Source organism: Eschrichtius robustus, chromosome 8 (assembly GCF_028021215.1).
Source record: "Eschrichtius robustus isolate mEscRob2 chromosome 8, mEscRob2.pri, whole genome shotgun sequence".
Lineage (NCBI taxonomy): Eukaryota > Metazoa > Chordata > Mammalia > Artiodactyla > Eschrichtiidae > Eschrichtius > Eschrichtius robustus.
In genome coordinates this window covers 94,859,323-94,879,322 of record NC_090831.1, presented here as the reverse complement: position 1 = coordinate 94,879,322, position 20,000 = coordinate 94,859,323, and the positions used below count along the sequence as shown (strand labels likewise).

Below are 20,000 nucleotides of genomic sequence, written 5' to 3'. Positions count from 1 at the left end.
ATTAGAAATGTGCAACTAGGAAACTGTGTGTACCATGGCGGGGGGGATCTATGTGTAAGCGTGGTGTGTGTGTGTGTGTGTGTGTGTGTGTGTGTGTGTGTGTGTGTGTGTACCCATAGATTATTTCAGGATAATAAAAGCCTGAAATCGTAAAAGCTGGTTTATGAGGATCACTTTAAAAACAAAACCAATGATTTTGATTGAAAAAAATTTAGCAATTGAACTCAACAACTACTTTGATTAAATGTTTCATTGAACTAGCCAATAGTTTGAGTAAAATGACCGATGAACCAACTATTTGTTACGGTATCACGCAGACATACCCAGAATTTTAAGCATTTATTAAATCTAATGTTAATATTCCCAAAGTACCCTATAAAATATACAAATGAAATCTTCTAGTAAGATTACTTGCGAAAGTTCATATTCATTTAATGACTTTTATTAAAAAATGATGTTTTGATTTAATAATCATTATAAGTTGAATTTATAATTTTAGATTTTCCAGGTTCAAGCTGGGATTCAGAACATTTTACTGAATGTCAGACTCTTAAGTGCTGGAAATGATTAGAATAAACTCCTAAGGTTAATATAATAGCATCTTTTTTTAACTAGGTCTCATAAATGACCTATGAATATTCAAAACTTTCAAGCTTAAATAGATGAATATTTCTAAACAGATATTGAATAGCTGGCAAGACATACATAGATATCTATGGGATTAACCTCAATTCAATTAACATTATTCTGAGCATCTAATAATTTTAGCTAAAGATCTGACTTCTTTTGCAGTTGGTTTGTCTTAATGTTCTCAAGGCTCTGAGAAGACCTAGGAGGTCTCCCTAGTCTGACTCTCTTTCCTAATCCCCTGTTCCACTTCCACTGTCCCCTCAGCTGGAGCTGAGTGTCTGATTCATTTGTGTTTTACTTTTCTGGGTTGGATTTTTATTTGAATAAAGAACCTGTGGAAAAGCCTCAAGTTCCAGATAAAGAGGAATAACAAATGGGATGTCTTTCTAAAATACAAACACATAGAATTTTTTTTTAAAGTATCACTATAAAGGCATGTTCCATTACCTTCTCAGAGAATTTTAATACACAAGGAATTTATTTCATTATGTCATTGCCTTGTACAAAAATCTATCTGAACTGAGACACAGGGGAATGAGACAGGATTGAGCCAAAACCCTTCAGCCATTCTCCACAGTTAGGCTGCAACCTCCCTGTGTACAACAGTAGTTCTGAAAAATAACTTCTACTCCCGACTCAAAACATCACCCTTAAAATATCATGTTCAATTCCTACTCCAAGTCATTTTTTCATGCTGACTTAGTCTGCGCTTTCCTCTTCAACTCACTGTGTGTGCACAGAACCTGGCATTCCCTTCCTCACTGTGTTCTACACCTATGCACATCCTGTCTACCATATAAGGACCAAGTTATATCTTATCTACTTCTAAAGAGTCTGTTTGACCTGTCTGGCTTTCGCTGACCTCCTACTTTGACCCTCCAAAGCATTTTTTTTTTGGATCATTCTGTGACCCAAAATTATAGAATCTTGGAATCCTAACACTGTACCAAACATAATTTTTTCCAATGCTCCTGTTTCACAGATGAGAAAATGAGTAACTTTCCAAGAGTTATGATAAATACAGGCAGAGCCAGGACTAGTACACAACTGGCCTCTGGAATGTGTCTTGGAACCTGGTTATTCTTGCTATCTCACGTTGCCTTCATCACATGTACTGTACTGAACTCTTCCTGGTGGTGGCTACTAGACTATGAACTTCACAGATCAAGAGAGCTGTATCCATAGCAAGCACCTAGTACATGTGTGTTAACTGAATAAACGATGTGCCATCAAGGCATTAAGAGTTTCATTTGTATCAACTATAAAAGAGAAAATTTCTCTCTGGAATTAAGTGTTCTTAGAATCCTTTCGCTCAGAATTAGTTTGTGAACAAGGTATCAGACCTGAGAAAGATGTAAATGAAATTTTCCCTTAAGGCTACAGTGTTAGGCTGCTCATTTACTAAAATAAACTAAAACCAGAGTCAATAATTATGAATGCTCAGTTCCTAAAAATATCCGATTGCCACCAATACAATGTCTAAAAACGAAATAAAATGTAGCAAGAGAAGCTGAAGCATCCCAGGGAATAAAATTGCTTGAAAGTTATAGTACCTATGCCTACACATTGGTGGAATCCTTTTCAATAAAAATACAATTCTATCATGATTATCTCCATTTATATTAGGTTTCTCACTTTTGGATCTCAGAGAGCTCCATGTTTTCACTTGTCCTGTATGCCAATTCAAAGGAAATGAAACCCAAGGAAACCACATGCCTTTGGTGGGTTGCAGAATGAATGGGAAATTAGTCTCTTCCGCAGCCATTAGCAGTATCTTTCCCTTCTTCCTCCCATTATAGGATATGAGGGTCATTTAATTTATCTCTGGAAAAAAAGGGGCTATCTCTGTAGTGTTCATTTTTCCAAATTCTTCAGGATACCACGTGTTACACTGTTATAGGATAATTAGATTTTCTCCCAGGAAAAATGCTCCCCTTCACCAAAGAAACTCCTCTGACAATTCAAATAAAATAAAGGAAACCCTTTAAAGTAACTCCCTGTCTGTGCAGCGCTCACCGATTCCTCCTTACGTATCCTCTTCTCCAGTTGAATCATATAAAGGTTTTTAATTAACAGGGTATAATTTAATACAATAATTTTTATGTATTTAGTATTTTGATTAACTTACAAGTGTAGCATAAAGTAATCTTGAATAATTTAGGCACCTCATTTATAATCTTTACTCATGCAGCAGTGGTTAAGTGGTTAATAATATAGTGTTTAAGAATTCAGTGAGCTTTGAGGATAAAATGCTTGGGTTTAAACACTGGCTCCTTTACTTCCTAGCTGTGTGACCTTGGGGAAGTTACTTAATGTCTCTGTACCTCTGTTTCTTTACTCATAAAGCAGAGATAATAAAGTACCTACTTTACATAGTAGTTATGAGTAAATGATTTTTTGTGTATGCAAAACACTTGGAACAGTGACTGGCTCATAAGTGATCAATGTTAGATACAGTCATGATATAATTACAACCTTAAATCCTTTTTTGGAAGAATTATAGTATAAATACATGAGTTGCTTTTTAAACAACGTATGAACTTAATTAGCTCTAAAAACATTTCAGCCCTTCTACAAATTAAGACTTTTATTACTATATCAGAAAAGTCATAAAACAAAGATATAAGTGCCCCACATACAAATGCCAGGCATTAGGGCTATTAACCTAATGACTAGCTACACTTCCTTAAAAGTACATTTAAGGTATAAAAGGAACAGAATAACATATTACTATAATTATTCCAAAGAATTATTTACTCACACATTCCTGAACACTAAGGCACTAAGCCAAAATCTCAGGTCATGTCTCTGACCATTTTTAGATCAAGAGAGGAAAGTAAACTTCAAAGTAGAAAGACCATTGTTGAAACGTTCGGTGGGCGGAGCCCCGGCACTTACACTCCTCAGCCATCCCATCCCAGGCCTCATCATAACTTGTCAGTGAAATCATTAACATACATGCATTGAATGGTCCAGGCCTGCATCACATGCGCTATGTACACTGAAGTTTATGAAGTCTGATAATATATATTCAGCTGGAGAAACCTTAAACAGATGAACTCAAAGTTGACTAAAATATGGAAATTTTAAGAGACACAGCAATATATATAATAAGCCTGATAGACAATAAATTTTCTGCCAAAAGTTCTTTTATGCTGTGGGTTGAGTCAAGTCGCTTGTGTCCATAATGGCATAAAGAGCATCAATCTCACTTAGACAGGAAAAGCCAATAACATTATCATTATCTCCTATTGCCAATGATTAATTTAACGCGTTTATTGCATACCCTCTAGATACAAGGCACTGTGGAGGCATTTAAACATCTATCAAAGAAGTTGCAGTCCGGTATGGGAGAAGTATGTACTCAAATATGTACACAATTGCCAGCCATAAGTGTCCTAAGAGGAATAGCAATTAAGTGATACTGGAGGAGTTAACAGCTGGGAGAGATTATTTGTCTCTAAGCAGAATCCCAAAGCATCTATACTCCTAATGGAATTCATTAAAGACAGTAAAGGAAGAACAAGTTCAGATGGACAGACGAGAGAAACTCTTGACTATCTATCCTGGTGATAAAACTCTTTCTGGGTTTGAAGAAGATATATTGTGGGTGGTTTGGATATTCATCATGCCATTTTTCCTCCCTGATTTGAAATTTATGCACGACTCCTTTCAGTTTCGATTTGAGGTGTCTTACAGATTAAGCAGCAGTCCTTAATAGAGCCCTTAATAGTAAGTAAAGTAGAAGCTACTTTGAGCAAATAGAATGAAACTACTGAAACTGAGGACTTAGGTTTTTCTTTTTCTTTTTTTCTTAACTTATGAACACAAAGAAAAAAACTAGTGGAATAATTGATTTCTTATTGTCTCATTTGTGAGATCTTGAATAAAGGATAATAAATCGACTTATTTGTAACGTATCTTAAGGCAGGAGTCTATGAAGTCTGGATTGGATAATCTCCCCAGCACTTCATTTGTTTACTGGGCACCTAATACATACCGGGGATCTAGGTTATCACAGAAGAGTACAAACTTCTGGCACAGAAGGGCAGAGACAGCAGGTAGACATATTTACCTTGACAGTCACTTTAGTAGTTCTTCTAAACCTGATAAAATATGTCCTATTCCTTTAAGTGGATTTGGAAGTAACTTCATCTTTGATTTGAAAGCAAATTATCCATTTCGTAGATAATGAGTGTTCATTTAAACGAGAATCCAGGAATTAATTGTGAACAGTTTAAAAATTGTTCTGTCCATGAAACACAAGATTTCCAATTCAACTATTCCAAGTCCACTACCTACTATTTACTACAGAAAAGCAGTGATTTAAATTTCTTGCTTGAAGAAGGAATAGCCAACCTCCTAATTTGATGTAATTTACACTTAGGAGAATTAGAAAGCTATTTGGAACTTCTTTAGATAGTTAGAGGGAAAGTATTCAGTGATGGAGAGACATAAAAGTCTGTTAATACTTCCTGACAGAAAGGTTGAAAGTCAGTAGCTGAAATGGAAGTAATTCTACAAGGATAAACATTACTTCTTGCTAGAAGTGAAAAAATCAATTCAACAAACATTATTTGCAAACTACTGGTCCAGGGGCTGATATAGAAAATGGTTCCTGTTCTCATACAGTTTCAGTCTAATAGAGGAAGTAAGACATACACACAAGTAACTTCGATGCCAAGCAGAATGTGATCTATACCATAACAGACAAAGTGCTATGAAAGAGGGGAGAAAAATTCTGGCAATGCATTCAGTCAATGATCTATGACGGAGGAAGGTGTCACTTCACGTAGGCTTTGAAATATATGAAAATATTCATTACGCAGAGTTGAGGAAAAGGGCATTCTGAGTGGAAATGGGAAAAATAGAGAATTTTATATGTGTTGTAGGAATCCTGAGAGTGTGTAGAGGCCATGGGGAAAGGAGGGTTGGTGATAAAGAAATATGTTAGAAAGCAGAACAAGGTCAGATGGTGAAGGGCCCTTGAGTTGCATTTACGGAGTTTAAAATTTATTCTCTGCCAGCTGAAGGGCTATTGATGGTTTTTGAGCATGGCAGTGAAAAGATAGAAGAGTTTTAGGAGGATTAATTTGCAAAACGTAGATGGGACGTAGGCCACTGGAGGTAAGGTAACCAGCTAGGAGTTTACTAAAACAGTGTAATAAGGTCATGATGGTCAGGAATAAGGTAGCAGGATTAGAAACGTGGAGAGAAGTGAAGAATTAAGGCTATTGGTTGTGGACTAAAAAGTTTTGTATGTACTGCTTTTAAATTTATATGTATGTGAAATAGTTCCCTTTTATACTCTACCAAGAAGATAGAAGAGCCTGAATCTCTGTCAAAAATTCTAAAAGTTAAAATAGATGATGACTCTTCATAACTCATTCAATTTTGATGAATCTTTATATTTGTCATTTTAATCGCTCGAGGAAGAGGGGAAGCAGATCCTGGAATGCCTGGATATCAGAAAGTAGAAGATGGGAAGATTTTGAAACAAATTTCTCTACAGTCCTCATTGTGATCAAGCTGCTAGCAGAAGCAATGCCCACGTTTATAAAGGCTGCTGATACTTGATCTCTGGAAATTTTGTTTTTAATTTTCAGTCTGAGTTCTTATGTCATCTTAAAGAAAAATATATTTTAAAACTGAATATTAAAAAAACAAACAAACTGAATATTGAGGGAAAATGGCATAAAAAAAGTGGGACACTTTTTCAAGTGAAAAAATACAGTATATCCAGGGATGAGTAGCAAAGAAGGGTAAGTCTTTTTAAAAGTAGGTAACATATACCCTTGAGGGTCTTGCTAAGGATCTCCAAATAATTGGTGAATTTTCAATGCCCCAACCCTGTCATCAGCTTGGAGATTAATGAACTCTAAGCTATGGTTCCCAAATTCCTGTCCAGTCTCATCCTACACATATTCCTCTCTAGGCAGATTGTCCATGCCAAGGCAAAAGAATGATCTATTCTCTGAATGAGACTCGTGCTTTATATCTTAGTCACATTTGCTCATACCCTCAAATCCTTTGTATCTATCTTCTCTTTCCTCATCTCTGCTTAATGTTAGGTTGAAAGGTTTAAGACTGCTATTTCTGTAAGCAAAAAAAAAAAAACCCAGTCAAATATCAATAATTTCATAAAGTTCAACCTAAAAATTGATTTCATGTTAAGCATAACTCAAAGCTATCTCCTCCATGAAGACTTTCATGACTCTCCATGTGCATGTGTACACTTAACTTGCAATTTGGTTATAACTCTCTTCCTTCCTTTACTTGGTATCTTCGTACATATCCATCCCTGGATTAGAGTTCTACCTCTTTGTAGATAACAGATCATCTGCCAGTTTCCAACAGACTATGTCGCACATAATAGGTGCTCAAGAAATGTTTATTCAACTTAAATGAATGAAACATCTCTGCTCCATTCAACCTGCCAAGCCTCTACCAGAAGGAAATGCAAAGTAGCAGTTGGTTTTTATGCTCTAGTTTAATTGCTCAGTGTTACAGCCTACCCTCATAATGGTATATACCAAAAACACAAAGAGGGGACTAGCTACATTAATAGACTGATTTGTTGCCTAAAGAAATGTGTTGCTCCTTTAGTTGTGAAATTTACAAGTACCCAAGGCACCAATGAAAGGCAGAAGAAATGTTATTGTTGCCAACACCCTACAGCAGAGTCAAATTAAAATGGAAAACTTTACCTTTTTAGATTGTGATCACACTGTATATTCTCTAGAGAAATGTAAATTGTCTTCATTTTCTCCTTAAGACTAAGTAAAAGATCCTATAAACTGTTCCTATTTTTTCTTTAAAATAAGGAAGTACTATGAATAAAGTTCTCTGAAACTGAGATATTCAAAACATGTTTAAGTCAATAGATGTTAGACTATAGAATCACAATGGTGTTTCTTTATTTAGATATCACCAAGAGAATAGATCATTCTTTTGCCTTGGCAGGGCAATCTTCCTAGAGAGGATTACCCTACAGGATGAAACTGGACAGGAATTTGGGAGCAATATCTTAGAGTTATACAGTGTCATCATTTATGAGTAATTCAGTGGCACAATGTAAATTTGATTGGGCCCTTCATAAATACAATATTTAATTAATACTGATGATAAAAATTTTAAGTCTTAAATGTTATGATAGATATCAACAAATGCTGTGAAGAAAAACTTACAATTAATGGCTCATCTCTACAATATGGGCGATTTCAGGCAACGTAAAGTTAATTTAATCAAACATTTGCAAGTCAAGACTAAAGGTAAGACTAGGTAAAATTGTTTTTATGTGATTTCCTCATTTTAGGAGACCCCCTTATATCTTTCTTCAGATAATCTTAGTTGTTTGAGAAAAAGTTAAATACATTAAATAACACATACTTATTGAAAAATAGTAATAAACATGATACATGAGACATGATACATGATACACCTTAAAAAGGTGACATGATACATCTCAAAAATCCTATAAGAATAACTGCCCTAGCATACCTGAAGGATATAACATGCTTCTATCAGTAACTGCGGATCATTAATATAAAAAATGTTACTCCCCAGATAAGAGTCAAAAACCTATCCTCAGAAATAGCATTAAGGCCTTCATGCTTCAGTTTTACTATGGAAAATAATTTTATTTGGCCCAATATAGCAATCTTTAGCCAGTAAAATGAATTTATATATACAGTACATTGAGAAACATATTGAACGTACTGAAATATGTGTAGACCTTAAACCACGCATCTATTTCCTACTCAATACCGATTTATTCAAGTTCTTGACTTTTAAGTTTCTTGATACTTCTACTTAATTTAGTTTGTATACCTTTAACCTACGTGGGATACATTGATTAACTCTAAAAGAAAATGTTTACAATCATACAAATTCTTCTTTAGCTCATATATTGTTGCATCTTAACTCGATTAATGACATTAAAAAATATCAGAATAGACTTAGTATCACTATAGGCTAAGGCTGTCCATTGATTTGCATAGGTTTTGACTCACAAAATAGCATCAAAAATTTTGTAATTAAAAGGAAATACTTAGAGAAGATGAGACTTCCTTTTAACTGTCTACAATGTCTATTTAGTACTTGGCACAAAGCCGTTGAATGAATAATGATAACTACTATAAGCATTTAAAAATCAAAGTGTATGATTAGTCCTTTGTAATTTCATATGTGTTTGAGTAAATTCTTATTCAATTAGTTCAAATTTGCCAATGGCAAAACCTTCATGCTTACCACGTAAGTATCATTGTGTTGGAGATGTAAAATGGATTCCAAAATACAAACACAGACTCCTTTATTAAAATGGAAGATTTAGTTTCATGAGGCTCAGTTTTTGGCTTTGTTTGTTATTTTTGAGTACCTATCCTGGAAGCTATAACCACATCAAATACAACATTTTTAAAAAGTCATTTTTTTTCCAAAGACGTTTCACAGGGAAACTGGTAAAATAATTGATGCTCATTTAGAAAGCATATGAAAAATGGAGATTGTGGAAATTCAATTTTACTCATTTCCTTCTAGTATATGTACAAGGAAATGATATAATTATATTTGGAATTTAATGGTAGATTTATAAAAACTGCAAGTTTAGGTATCTCCATTTGTACAAAGTCAGGTTGAAATGAGAAACAATTCACATTTCTTAAATTAAAAACATTTGTAACTTTTAGAGTAATATTGTATTTAGGAAGTATTTTAGTTTAACATATCCCAGAAATAACCTAAAAAATGAAACTAAAGTTTTAAATGGAAAAGTTTACTTTTAAAAGAAAACATTTTGCAAGTACTTTTTAAAATGAGAAATGATCTTAGGCTAATGTGAGTAAAATTAAACAACTGAAGTTATTTATATAGTCATTAAGAAATTATTTAATTAATCCTATTTATGATTTTATTCTTTGGAAATGATAATTCTGATTTCTTTCACTAAAATCTAGAATTTTATATTCTAAATTTAAGCACACGTTAGAGAAATATTTAATCCTCTTGTGTACAGAAGTGAATAAGAAGGTCAAATAATTAAAAACAACTAGAAATGATAAATTAGCTCTTATTTTATCAATTAAGAAATTATAAAACAGATCTTTACTACTATGATTCAATATTTTTCAAATTTTATTGTTTTTCAAGACTGTTTTCTCTCTTGTAAATTAACATTTACCACAGACATTCTTATGTTGAACGAACTGACCTTCCTTTTGATTTGCATGAGTTTGCACATAGTTGCCATTAGGACAGTACCCAGAACCATTATTCCAGTTCAGTAGATAAAAATCCTGCTTATTTATGGATGTAAAGGAAAATATTCCTCCTCTCAGAAATGTACAACCATTAAAAGAGGATAGAAAAACTGGAGTGAACAAATGATTCCTCACGCCATATATACCTTGCTTAGTTTGCTTTATTCAGAATGTAATTAGAAAATGCCCTACAAAGTTTCTCATACCTTTTCACTGTGGCTAAGGACAAACAGCCAAATAAATTTTAATTTTTCATCTTGAAGTCAGAACACAACTTTAATACTAATATATTTAATAAATCTTGTAACTCCCATATTCTACTTTCTAGAAAATGCAGCCATTTTAAGTGTTTGATTGCAAAGGAATATTATATTCTGATAATTGTAATAACATTTTCTCTTCTAAGCTACACACTGCCATTCTTAAGAATGCATTTTATAATTCTATGCTACATCCCAAAAGATCTGACCCCAAGGCAGAGTTCCAAAGTGCCATTTAAAGTCAACAGAAGTTCTAAGAAATATAACAAAAAGGTAGATTAAGGTTAATGCAACCTAATAATTTTACAAATCACATGCATATATATGTATATGAAATTTCTCTAAGATTTCTTGTCCTTACCTTCAACATTATATTATAATTTATTCAAATTTATACAATATTGTTTAAAGAAACTGGATTTTACATGATTTGGAGGCTCACTCCCAAATGATTTCACATGGTTTTGCTGTAGTGCTGATTATAAAAAGCACAATTAAATTCCTCAAAGATTTACCATTTGATTTATAGAATAGATGTGATCAGAACAGCTGTAATAAAATGAAAATATAAAGGTAATTACTTTGATCATGGAGGAGTACAAATATACTGTGCTCAATCTCAGAATCAAGATAGTTGCCCATTGAGATACAATTGGTACCATTCCATTTTGTGTCTCATAAATGGTGGCGTTCAATAACCATTCAGGTATAGATCTAAGGACTTGTATATTTCTAATCTATTGGTCAGAGAAATAAAAGAAAATCTAAATTACATCTTGACATTTGGCCATTAAGTCAGCTTTGCTGCTGCTCCAAAACTCCTTTGAACCATTCATCCAAAAATCGTTTTTGCCTTGTTCCGTGGACCAAGTTTCAGTCAGAAATGTCAGGATGGGCATATGGTACACAAAGTATATGTTCCTGTTTCTCTCTAATTTCTCATTGATAATTAGGGTTCTGATTCCTTGAAGATCAGGACCTCAAAGTCCTATAGTTGGGCTATAGTATGGCTCTGGGCAGCCCTCGCTGACATGGCTCACCCATCTTTTCTGGACTGTTGTCTACTTCCTTTGCCAAGCTTCCCTGATGGGATGCTGCCCGTTCACTGCTTGCTCCTGGCGAAGCTGTTTCTTGGATATCTTGACAGAGATGGCTCTTCACCAGGATTACATATGGTTCGTGTCCTTAGGTCTATCTAATCTCTGAGACGGGCTGCTCTGCTGGAGCTATTCCTTTGCTCAAATTAAACCACAGGACTGACTCAATGTTCAGTGTCCTCCTGAGCTGTGCTTAGCTATGCTCTTGTTAGTTCTTAGCACGAGAATGGAATAGGGAGTAAAAACAATATCTTTTATTCTAAATCTAGTGGATTATGTCTTTCTCTGACCTGCTAATTAACAAAAGGGACCTGAGATTTAGTGTTGCAAATGGTAAATTTATCAGGAGCTAGATAACGTTATGTGACCAACGATTACTTCTGTTCCTGCCTTTTAAATGTCTTGCTGACGTTACACCATTTTCAGTGCTCAAAGATTAAGATAATGTTGAGCAAACGGAAGAATGTCAGTTTCCACTAGTTATGTGAAATTATTTGGTCACCTGTTGCTTATATAAATTGTTTAATTCTATCCTAATGATAGAAACTACTTATGGAATGTAGGAGCCCTGAGATAAAGTTTTAAACTGTGTTTATTGGTGTCAAAGTTTTTAAATACATTGTTGTACTTATTTGAAAGGTCAGTTTAAAATTCTCCCAAAGTAGTCAAAATGCATATAATTTTAACACATATTAAAATATAATCTCTTATGTAAAGTATCTTCACATTAAGTAATATTCTGAAGTGATCGTTAACTTTACATAATGAATATCTTTAGTCATAAAATACCCATATCACCAAATAGACAGCCACTTCCCTAAGCCCTATGTCAAAAGCTTAAGTTAAAATACCATATGGGTGGGTATACATGGTACTATGGTTACTTCCCCCTGGTACTAGAAGGAAAAAATACTGAATAACAATATTCATTTTTAAACAATTCAGTCAATTACTTTTTGACCCTCAGCGAAAGAACATTTCTAAGTCTCAAATAGTGTTAGTGCAAAGGAAGATGTACCTTCTAACAAAGTATCTTCTTTAGATAAAAAACAGAAGCAGTTAGCTACAATACTGTCACCTAAAAGTTTTCTGACACCCTTTGCCTAAATTGCGGGGATTCATAACACAAAACTTAAATACCATCTGTATAGTTCTATAAAAATCCTTTAAAACCCTACAGGAACCCACAAATTTCCACTATTGGCACGGTGGGGATACGGCACTTTTTAGCTGAAGGCACTGTATCTCTGGGAGGATCTTTTTATTAGGAGGAACTAGAATGAGCTGTAAGTGCCACATACGGGGACTGGAATAATGTAAAAAAGAACAGCGGCTACTGAGCCATACTTGTAGCACTTAAAAAAAAAAGAGATAATAAAGAGCTGGCATAGTCATAAGTTCTGTACCATCACTTTGGAAAGAGATCTCAAAGCTAACCAGCAAAGTTAATAAAAAAGTTTAGAGGTTAAATAAAAATAGAATTAAATCAGAATGAAAATTATGAGGCCCAGAAATGTTAGGAAAAAAAAAATTAAAGATAAATGAAAAATTGTGAGTCAAAAAATCTGTGAAGACATGTAAAGCAAAAATATGCTTTTATGTTTAGAGATCTTCTTAATGCAACTTAATGATCCAAAATATCAGCAAAAATAGTGCAGGCTTAACAGGCATGAAAACAATGAGCATTCCACTTGTTCAAGTTGTCAGTCACTTTCAACTGCTTTCCTCTGATATACAGAGCCACTCCAATTTCAAATGCTTTTGTCCACAGAAAGATCTAAGATCTGTAGGGATTTTATATAAAATATCACCAACCAAAGGTGTAGGGTCTGCAAATTCTACATGTGCCTACAAACAGCAATTTAAATTTTAAGGCAGCCACAGAGAATAGAAGGAAGAAAGGTAATATTATATACTTGAACATTTTCATTATGTTTCGTGACACTTCATGATTTATATTAGATTTTCAATACTGTTGCACAAAACGGGCATCTAGCAGTCCCTTTTAGCTGTCTTTGGTTGCAAAGTATTATTGCTAGGAGAGGCTAAAGTTTATCATTGGAGTGATATAACGAACTGAGGTTCTCAAGAAGCAGAGGATGTTGTAAAGATGACTGACTGGGACATGCAATGCATAGAAAGTTCTGGGGCGTGTGGAATGTGCATTCAACATGTTAATAAAAAAGATTAATGTGATCTCCATTGCAGTCCTGGAATAACACTACACTACTCCTTTTGTGCAATGCCGCAGACTTTGATTTCCTTACCCTAAAGTTTTGGCTTCGAAGAACACAACAAATACACTTTCTAGTCTTACATGAGCCGTATTAACATTCTGATTCTATATAGAAGTTCATTAACTCGCAAACGTCAAACATTTGCTTTAATAAGAGGCAGAAAAAATAATCACCTGCAACTAACATAGAATATTAGCAAGCAGAACTTTGAAATGGCACGGAGACTAAGAGGATTCAGGAATGACACGTAAGAAATGATCTGAAAACTCAACAGTAGGAGACCCTAATAATCAGAAAGGGGAACGGCATGACAATGGAAGGCTTTGTGCGTGGAGCCCTCCATACAAAACCAGCTCAGGAAGAACATTCGTTTTGATCTCTAGAAACAAAATTTGAAAACATAAAAATGGGAACCTCATTTAACATTTTCATAAGAGAAAGAAAAGGCAAACCTGAGCCAACTTACTGAGAGTGAGGAGAAACAATTGCTTAATAAAAAAGAAACAACTGATTTGAACTAAATATGGCGGGTACATCATTAAATTTCTCTTTTTGCCTCAGGTTTGGAAGGAGACAGGAAATGGATTGATTCTACCAGTGTGAGTTCACCTTCCAGGTCTTCTCCAAACGTTTTCTTCTCTTCTCATTCATTTAAGTCTAACACATGGGAGAAGAAAGTAAGTTCAAATTATTTCCACCTGAACATAGCATCAATCCTAACTCTTCAGGTAGTTTTTATAAGAGGCAAACACCGGTATAAAATAGGAATCTAAAGTAATTTTATCCATCATCTATAAAACTCTGAAAAGTCAGGTAATCAGGGAATATTGGCGCTGAGGTGCAGAAGGGAAGAGTATTATAAATTGTAATGATACTTAGACTCTTACAGGAAGTATTCTTTACTTTTGTTCAGACCATGATGGGTCTAGATCTCTTACAATAGCAGCAGAAAATAAATTGTAGAAATCTACTTGATCGGAAAGAGTCAAAACAATTTCAAAAAATTATTAGGTAAAATCTGTATTATTCCACCTGACTTTACCCTGTCCTACTTTCTGCTAAAATCCTCTTGAACATACATCTGATTAATACTGCATTAATCGCAATAATTTTTTTTTTCATTTCACCTTCAACAAGATAAATAAAATTTAACACGCTCTGGGAGGATAATCACGAATGCGGTGAAGGTCTATCACTTGCTATTGACATAACTCTGGACAATTATAAAATACATATTAACTAAATAATTAAAATTAAAAATAAAAGTTCACAAACACACTCTGCCAATATTTAGAAAGATCTCTTAGCTAGCATTCTATTTCATTATCTCTTCTTCCTAAAAATCTCTTCTTCTCCCTTCTTCAGAGTTCTAAGAGAATCCTGGATTGTACTTTTGGAGAGATTACCTCGTGAAGTCAAACCATTTCTCATTAACTGTCACCTCCCACTTGATTCTTCATAATCACTATCATATGGTTATTGAGTGCTTACTTTGTATGGTATAACGTGTTAGGGGTTTCATATACTATCATATGTCTAAAATATAGTCTTTGTCCTTAAGGGACCTGCCATTAAGCCAGAGATAACTGCAAAATGAGCATGCACATGTGCAAGCACACATGTGCGTGACCACACACACACACACACACACACACACACACACACCGCGTTAGTTCCTGATAATGATACAAGCAGCCAGCTCTTCAGAAATGTGGAGCAGAGGGTAGGTCCTGACTGCAAAATTACTTGGGAAAGCCTCCTGGAAAAATAGGATGAGGCCCTTAAGGAAAGGTAGAATTTAGGTAAGAGAGGAGAATGAAAAAGGAAAGGGAAGAAAGGCAAAGAGTTAAGGCAAAATAAATGCACTAGTTTGGCAAAAGCCTTCATTCAGGGCACTCTAAGAGGGAAAGCCACAGCGCGGGGAAGTGTTACATACGGAGCGTCAAAATGAAGAATATGGATGATAATTTGGCCTCTCTTGTTCTCTAAAAATAATTTATGAGAAGCACTAAACCATAGTTATTCTACTCTTCCAAAGCTTCAAAACATCTTTTCTATCAACCTCAGGAATACTTCTTTATTTTACTATTCTGGAGTTGAATAAAGAGACTAAATGAAGAAACAGTTTCAGTTTTGTTGTTTCCTGAATCTAAGGACACTTAACGTTCTTGGATTCAGCAAGTAGGATAATACTGAATTCATCACCGTTTTCCCCCCTGAGCCTGTCCTCTTCTGCCCTCTATTTCTCTTCACGGGCTTTTACAGTTGCTATGATTTTTCCTAATTTTCCTCTTTGTCCCCAGCATTCAGTCAGTGGTCTTGTTCTGTATTTCTCTTCACAGCACTTCTTGTATGGATTCCTTGCTCTCCACTCGCTGTCTTGTACTTAAGTCAGATACTACATCCTGCAAGGACTCATCTGCTTCCAGTCTCTCCCAACTCCAGAATATCCTACCTCACTTGAGTTTCATTCAGGCACGGTTCATTCAGTACACGTTCAGATTACTCTTCCTAAAGCACATCTCTGGTCATGTGAAACCCAAGCTTATAACATTAGTAAGTTCCATACTGATCAAAATAAACACCATAGCTTGACATTTAAAGCATTCAACAGTCTGGTCTCCTTTCATATATTCTACATTCCTGTCAAACCTCATATGCAATGTTCTCCAGGCACATATCGTGAGCTCCTGTTCTGGGTTGATATTATTCTATTTGGATTATTCGTTGCCTCCAACCTCAGATAACATCTTCTTCTTATCTCAAAAATCTCTTATCTCCTTGAGTCTGAGTAAGGTGCTCCCTACCATAAATTCCTGTCTCACGTTCTTTCACTTCTTATGGATCTGCTTACTTCATGAATTATAAGAGGAGGTGGGAGGAAAAGCAAAGGGACTGACTATCAAAGAAAGTAACCACACAGTTATGGAGAGCCTACAAAAAATGTATTAAAATGCAAAATATTTTTATATTGTTTATGGTCTCCTTTACAGCAGTAATGAGGTATTACAAGAGGTAATATAAATCAGTAACTCTGAATACGGCACTATGAGGGACACAGGGAGCAATTATTATATTCCAGGCACTTGTTTTATTTGCAAGAATCCTATGAGGTACATAGTATTACGACTTACCTCACTTTCAGCTGAGAAAACTGAGGAAACAAATAAATCGTACTCAGCTATTAAGTGCTAAATCTGGGATTGGAACCACCACAGTCTGTCACCAGAGCTCATATACTAATACCACTAGGCCCCTCTGCCTCTTGCCAACAGTTGCATCAGCTTAACTTACTCCCTCCCCTCCCCCGACCAATGACAACAAGGACCACTACCATGATTTCATTTCAGGACACATGACTATGCTACTGAAATGTAAAAAAATTCTTTCACTTCTGCTTAATTTTCAAAAAGTACTTTGAAGTGCATTCAATTATATGCAGACAAATTTTGATGGCGAGAATTAGATAACATTTTCCTTTGTCTAATAATGTACATAAAATGCCTTTTAAGTCCAAGCATCTTAAAACTCTATAAAGATGAAGATATAGAATACTGAAGTGACATTCCATCAATAATATTTGACATCCAACATACAAAATGTTAATGACAGCAGCAGAAACAGATTCAAAGAGAGAATGTTGACTCAGTATTCTGCAAGATAATTAAACATGATTATAATTTATATAATTTAGGAAAAACCAAGATTTGGTCTTCCTCCAATTTTTGTCTTTTCTGAAATCTATTTCCAAAAAGCCGAGGGAAGCTTTCCTTTTATCTCTCTATGGAAAAAACACATAAATATTTTTCACATGCACTAATTCATATAAGCATAAAATGTACGATATATTGTCTATGAACATCTTAGTTTTCTAAGCCCATAGTGGCACTACATCAGGCACTAAATATACAATTTTTATATATTGTTTTACACACACTATTTTTTCTGAGGTATTTTTATAATTAAAGTGTAACTAAATAACACAATGAAAAAATCGAAAATAGCAACTGCCAAACGAAAAATACTAGTAACCTAATAATGCTGTAATGTAGCCCAATTATCATTTCAGGTTCTAAAACACAATGTTTAATAAACTATCATATTGAATCATTCATTTTTTATTTTAATATCCTTATCACTGGACACATATGTTTTAAAAACCACCTCCCTACATACCCTCTATATATCGTTCATAACAACCCCTATATATCATATAGGAGTGCAAGGAGGTGCATTAATAGCTTAAACACTTTTATTACGAATACCTTTCATTTCTCGGAAATTGGTCTTTTTTAAAGGGGGAAAACAATATCTAACTCTTGTTGGCTCTTTAAAGTTTTATTGTTTTAGCATTTGATACAGGGAGCGAGCATCCTCAGGAGAATGGCTGAAAGTCAAAGGCCTCAAGCTACCCACTGCAGGGCTGAGAGGATAAAGCAGGGATATAAACACTTTTGTTGGATTGCTCACTTTTCTTGTGCTAGAGTACTGCTACTCTCAGGAGCCTATATTCATATGTTCTCTCTACTTCACGTTTTATTACTTCTTTTGTATTATTTAACACATCTAAAGACACTTCTAAAAGACAAATTTTTCCATTTTGAAAAAGTAACGGTTTGGAACCTGATAAAATATATTAATGTTCACCGTGTGTTTTTCGCAAAGGTGATAGAGTAAAAGTGCTATAAAGCAATTAGGCACATGGTCTTAAAGACATTAATATGTCAAATAGAATGAGATGTCTCAAAAATCAACAAAAATAATATCCGGTGAAAGGTCAAATGGAAATAGGCTGCTAGAAAGACCGTATTTCTCTTTCAGGCCTCTGACTAGATATTTAGTACAAAAATAGGGGAGGAAAATATAAGAATGAGAGGAAGTACTATTCTTACCTCAATAACCTGAAATTAGAAGTATGTGATGTTTAACTCTCAGAAGTATGGACATTAAGTTAAAACTCATTCTAACAACTGAATGGATTGTTCAGGATTCAGATTCTAACTTTTCCTCCTGAACTCTAAGTTCTAGCAGGGTCCATACTTTTTAGTAAACAAGAAACTGATATGCTTGGCCTACTGAATAAGACCAGGCATTTTTTCAAGTGTCATACACATTTCTGAAATCCACAATACATCAATTTTTAATACATCTACTCTCTCAGCTCCATTAAAAAGATGGTAGGGGAAAGATTTTAGAGTAATTAATGATATAGTTAGCTGCTAGATATTAATAGGAATCGTAGTCTTGCATAAAATATAACATATAAACCTTGCCAATACAGACGCACCAGTAATTAAAGTTGAATATGTAATTACACTGATTTATAAGACAGGCAAAAAGTTACACTTTACCGGCTTCTATGTAAACTGTGGCTAACAGTTAAACTTTGCATTTTACGGTTTATAAAAACGGGAAATATCTTGACTACAGTTCATAAATGGTTTAGAGACCTGTAATAGTAGTACAAATTATGACAACGTGTTCCATCATGAATATTCTTATTGGACCACACAAACCAAACTGTGATAATGATCTATAAGATGGAGACTTATCTTAGACACTGCTATACTCCCAAGGGAATGTTAGTAGTACTAAGAATTTGTAGAGGACTGCTAGTACAATTGTTACAGGACACTGGAGAGAATCTAAAAGGTTTGTTAAAACCAGTTCTGAGACACTTCTTCGAATCACAAACACGGTGCAGTTTAACTCCATTTAAACTTGTAATTTTTACTTATCCACCATTCAAAACTTCAGAAGACTAGTAAATGCTAGAAGCCTAGGAATATCGGTTCTTCCCCTTCTGGAGTCTGTTAGCCCCACTTACATGTGCGGCTGAGGTGAGCAGCCCGGGCTGCTGTTCCCATTGCTGTCGATGTGATCCAGGGAACCATTGAGGTCTTCGTGGACAGCCTGCAACAGGCCACTGGAGGTGTTATTGATCAGTCCAGGGTTACTTAGCAAAGGTAAACTGCTCTCTGCCAAGGCAGCCTAGTGAAATGAAGAGGGTGTAAGACAACTCTGGAAATGCCCTTTCAAATACTTTTTTAAAACATCTATCTTCTTCTAACAGGTTTCAATCTGATATAGCTATTTTAGAAGCATTTCAAGAAAATGTATGGGAAAGACAAACGTGCCTAACTGGCAACTTGTGGCAGCAATACCAAGGAAATTAAGTGTGATGTTCAACTAGAAACAATAGCTCTCCCAGCAAACTTTCTCACTCATGTTTCAGCCTCACACATAATGGAATAGTGTATCCTCACGTATAGCGAAATACCCCAAGATAGTATAAGCAGTTGGTCTGCTGTTTAAAAATGACCAGAACTTAACTCAAAATAAAGAAGTCCTGACATTTGCCTCCTCTGCATAAAAATTATATATTATAATTCAACTTTAAAGTTTTTGCCACAAGCACCATGTTCCCCAACACTATGATGTGAAATCATTTATGACAGCCTGGATAAATATTAATGCACAGCCACATGCATTTGCAAAAGCTTCTATCAATCTAGCCTT

At 34.8% G+C, this 20,000-nt stretch overlaps 1 protein-coding gene across 5 annotated transcripts in view; it reads right to left on the bottom strand.

The window, feature by feature from the left end:
• The window catches only part of FOXP2 (forkhead box P2), a 532,992-nt gene that overhangs the window by 6,079 nt on the left and 506,913 nt on the right, over positions 1–20,000 (bottom strand). For all 5 annotated transcript variants that reach the window (XM_068549334.1, XM_068549329.1, XM_068549330.1 and 2 more), the window contains one exon: positions 19,309–19,472. In XM_068549334.1, coding sequence (XP_068405435.1) covers positions 19,309–19,472 — 164 coding nt within the window. The remainder of the gene's footprint in view (positions 1–19,308; positions 19,473–20,000) is intronic.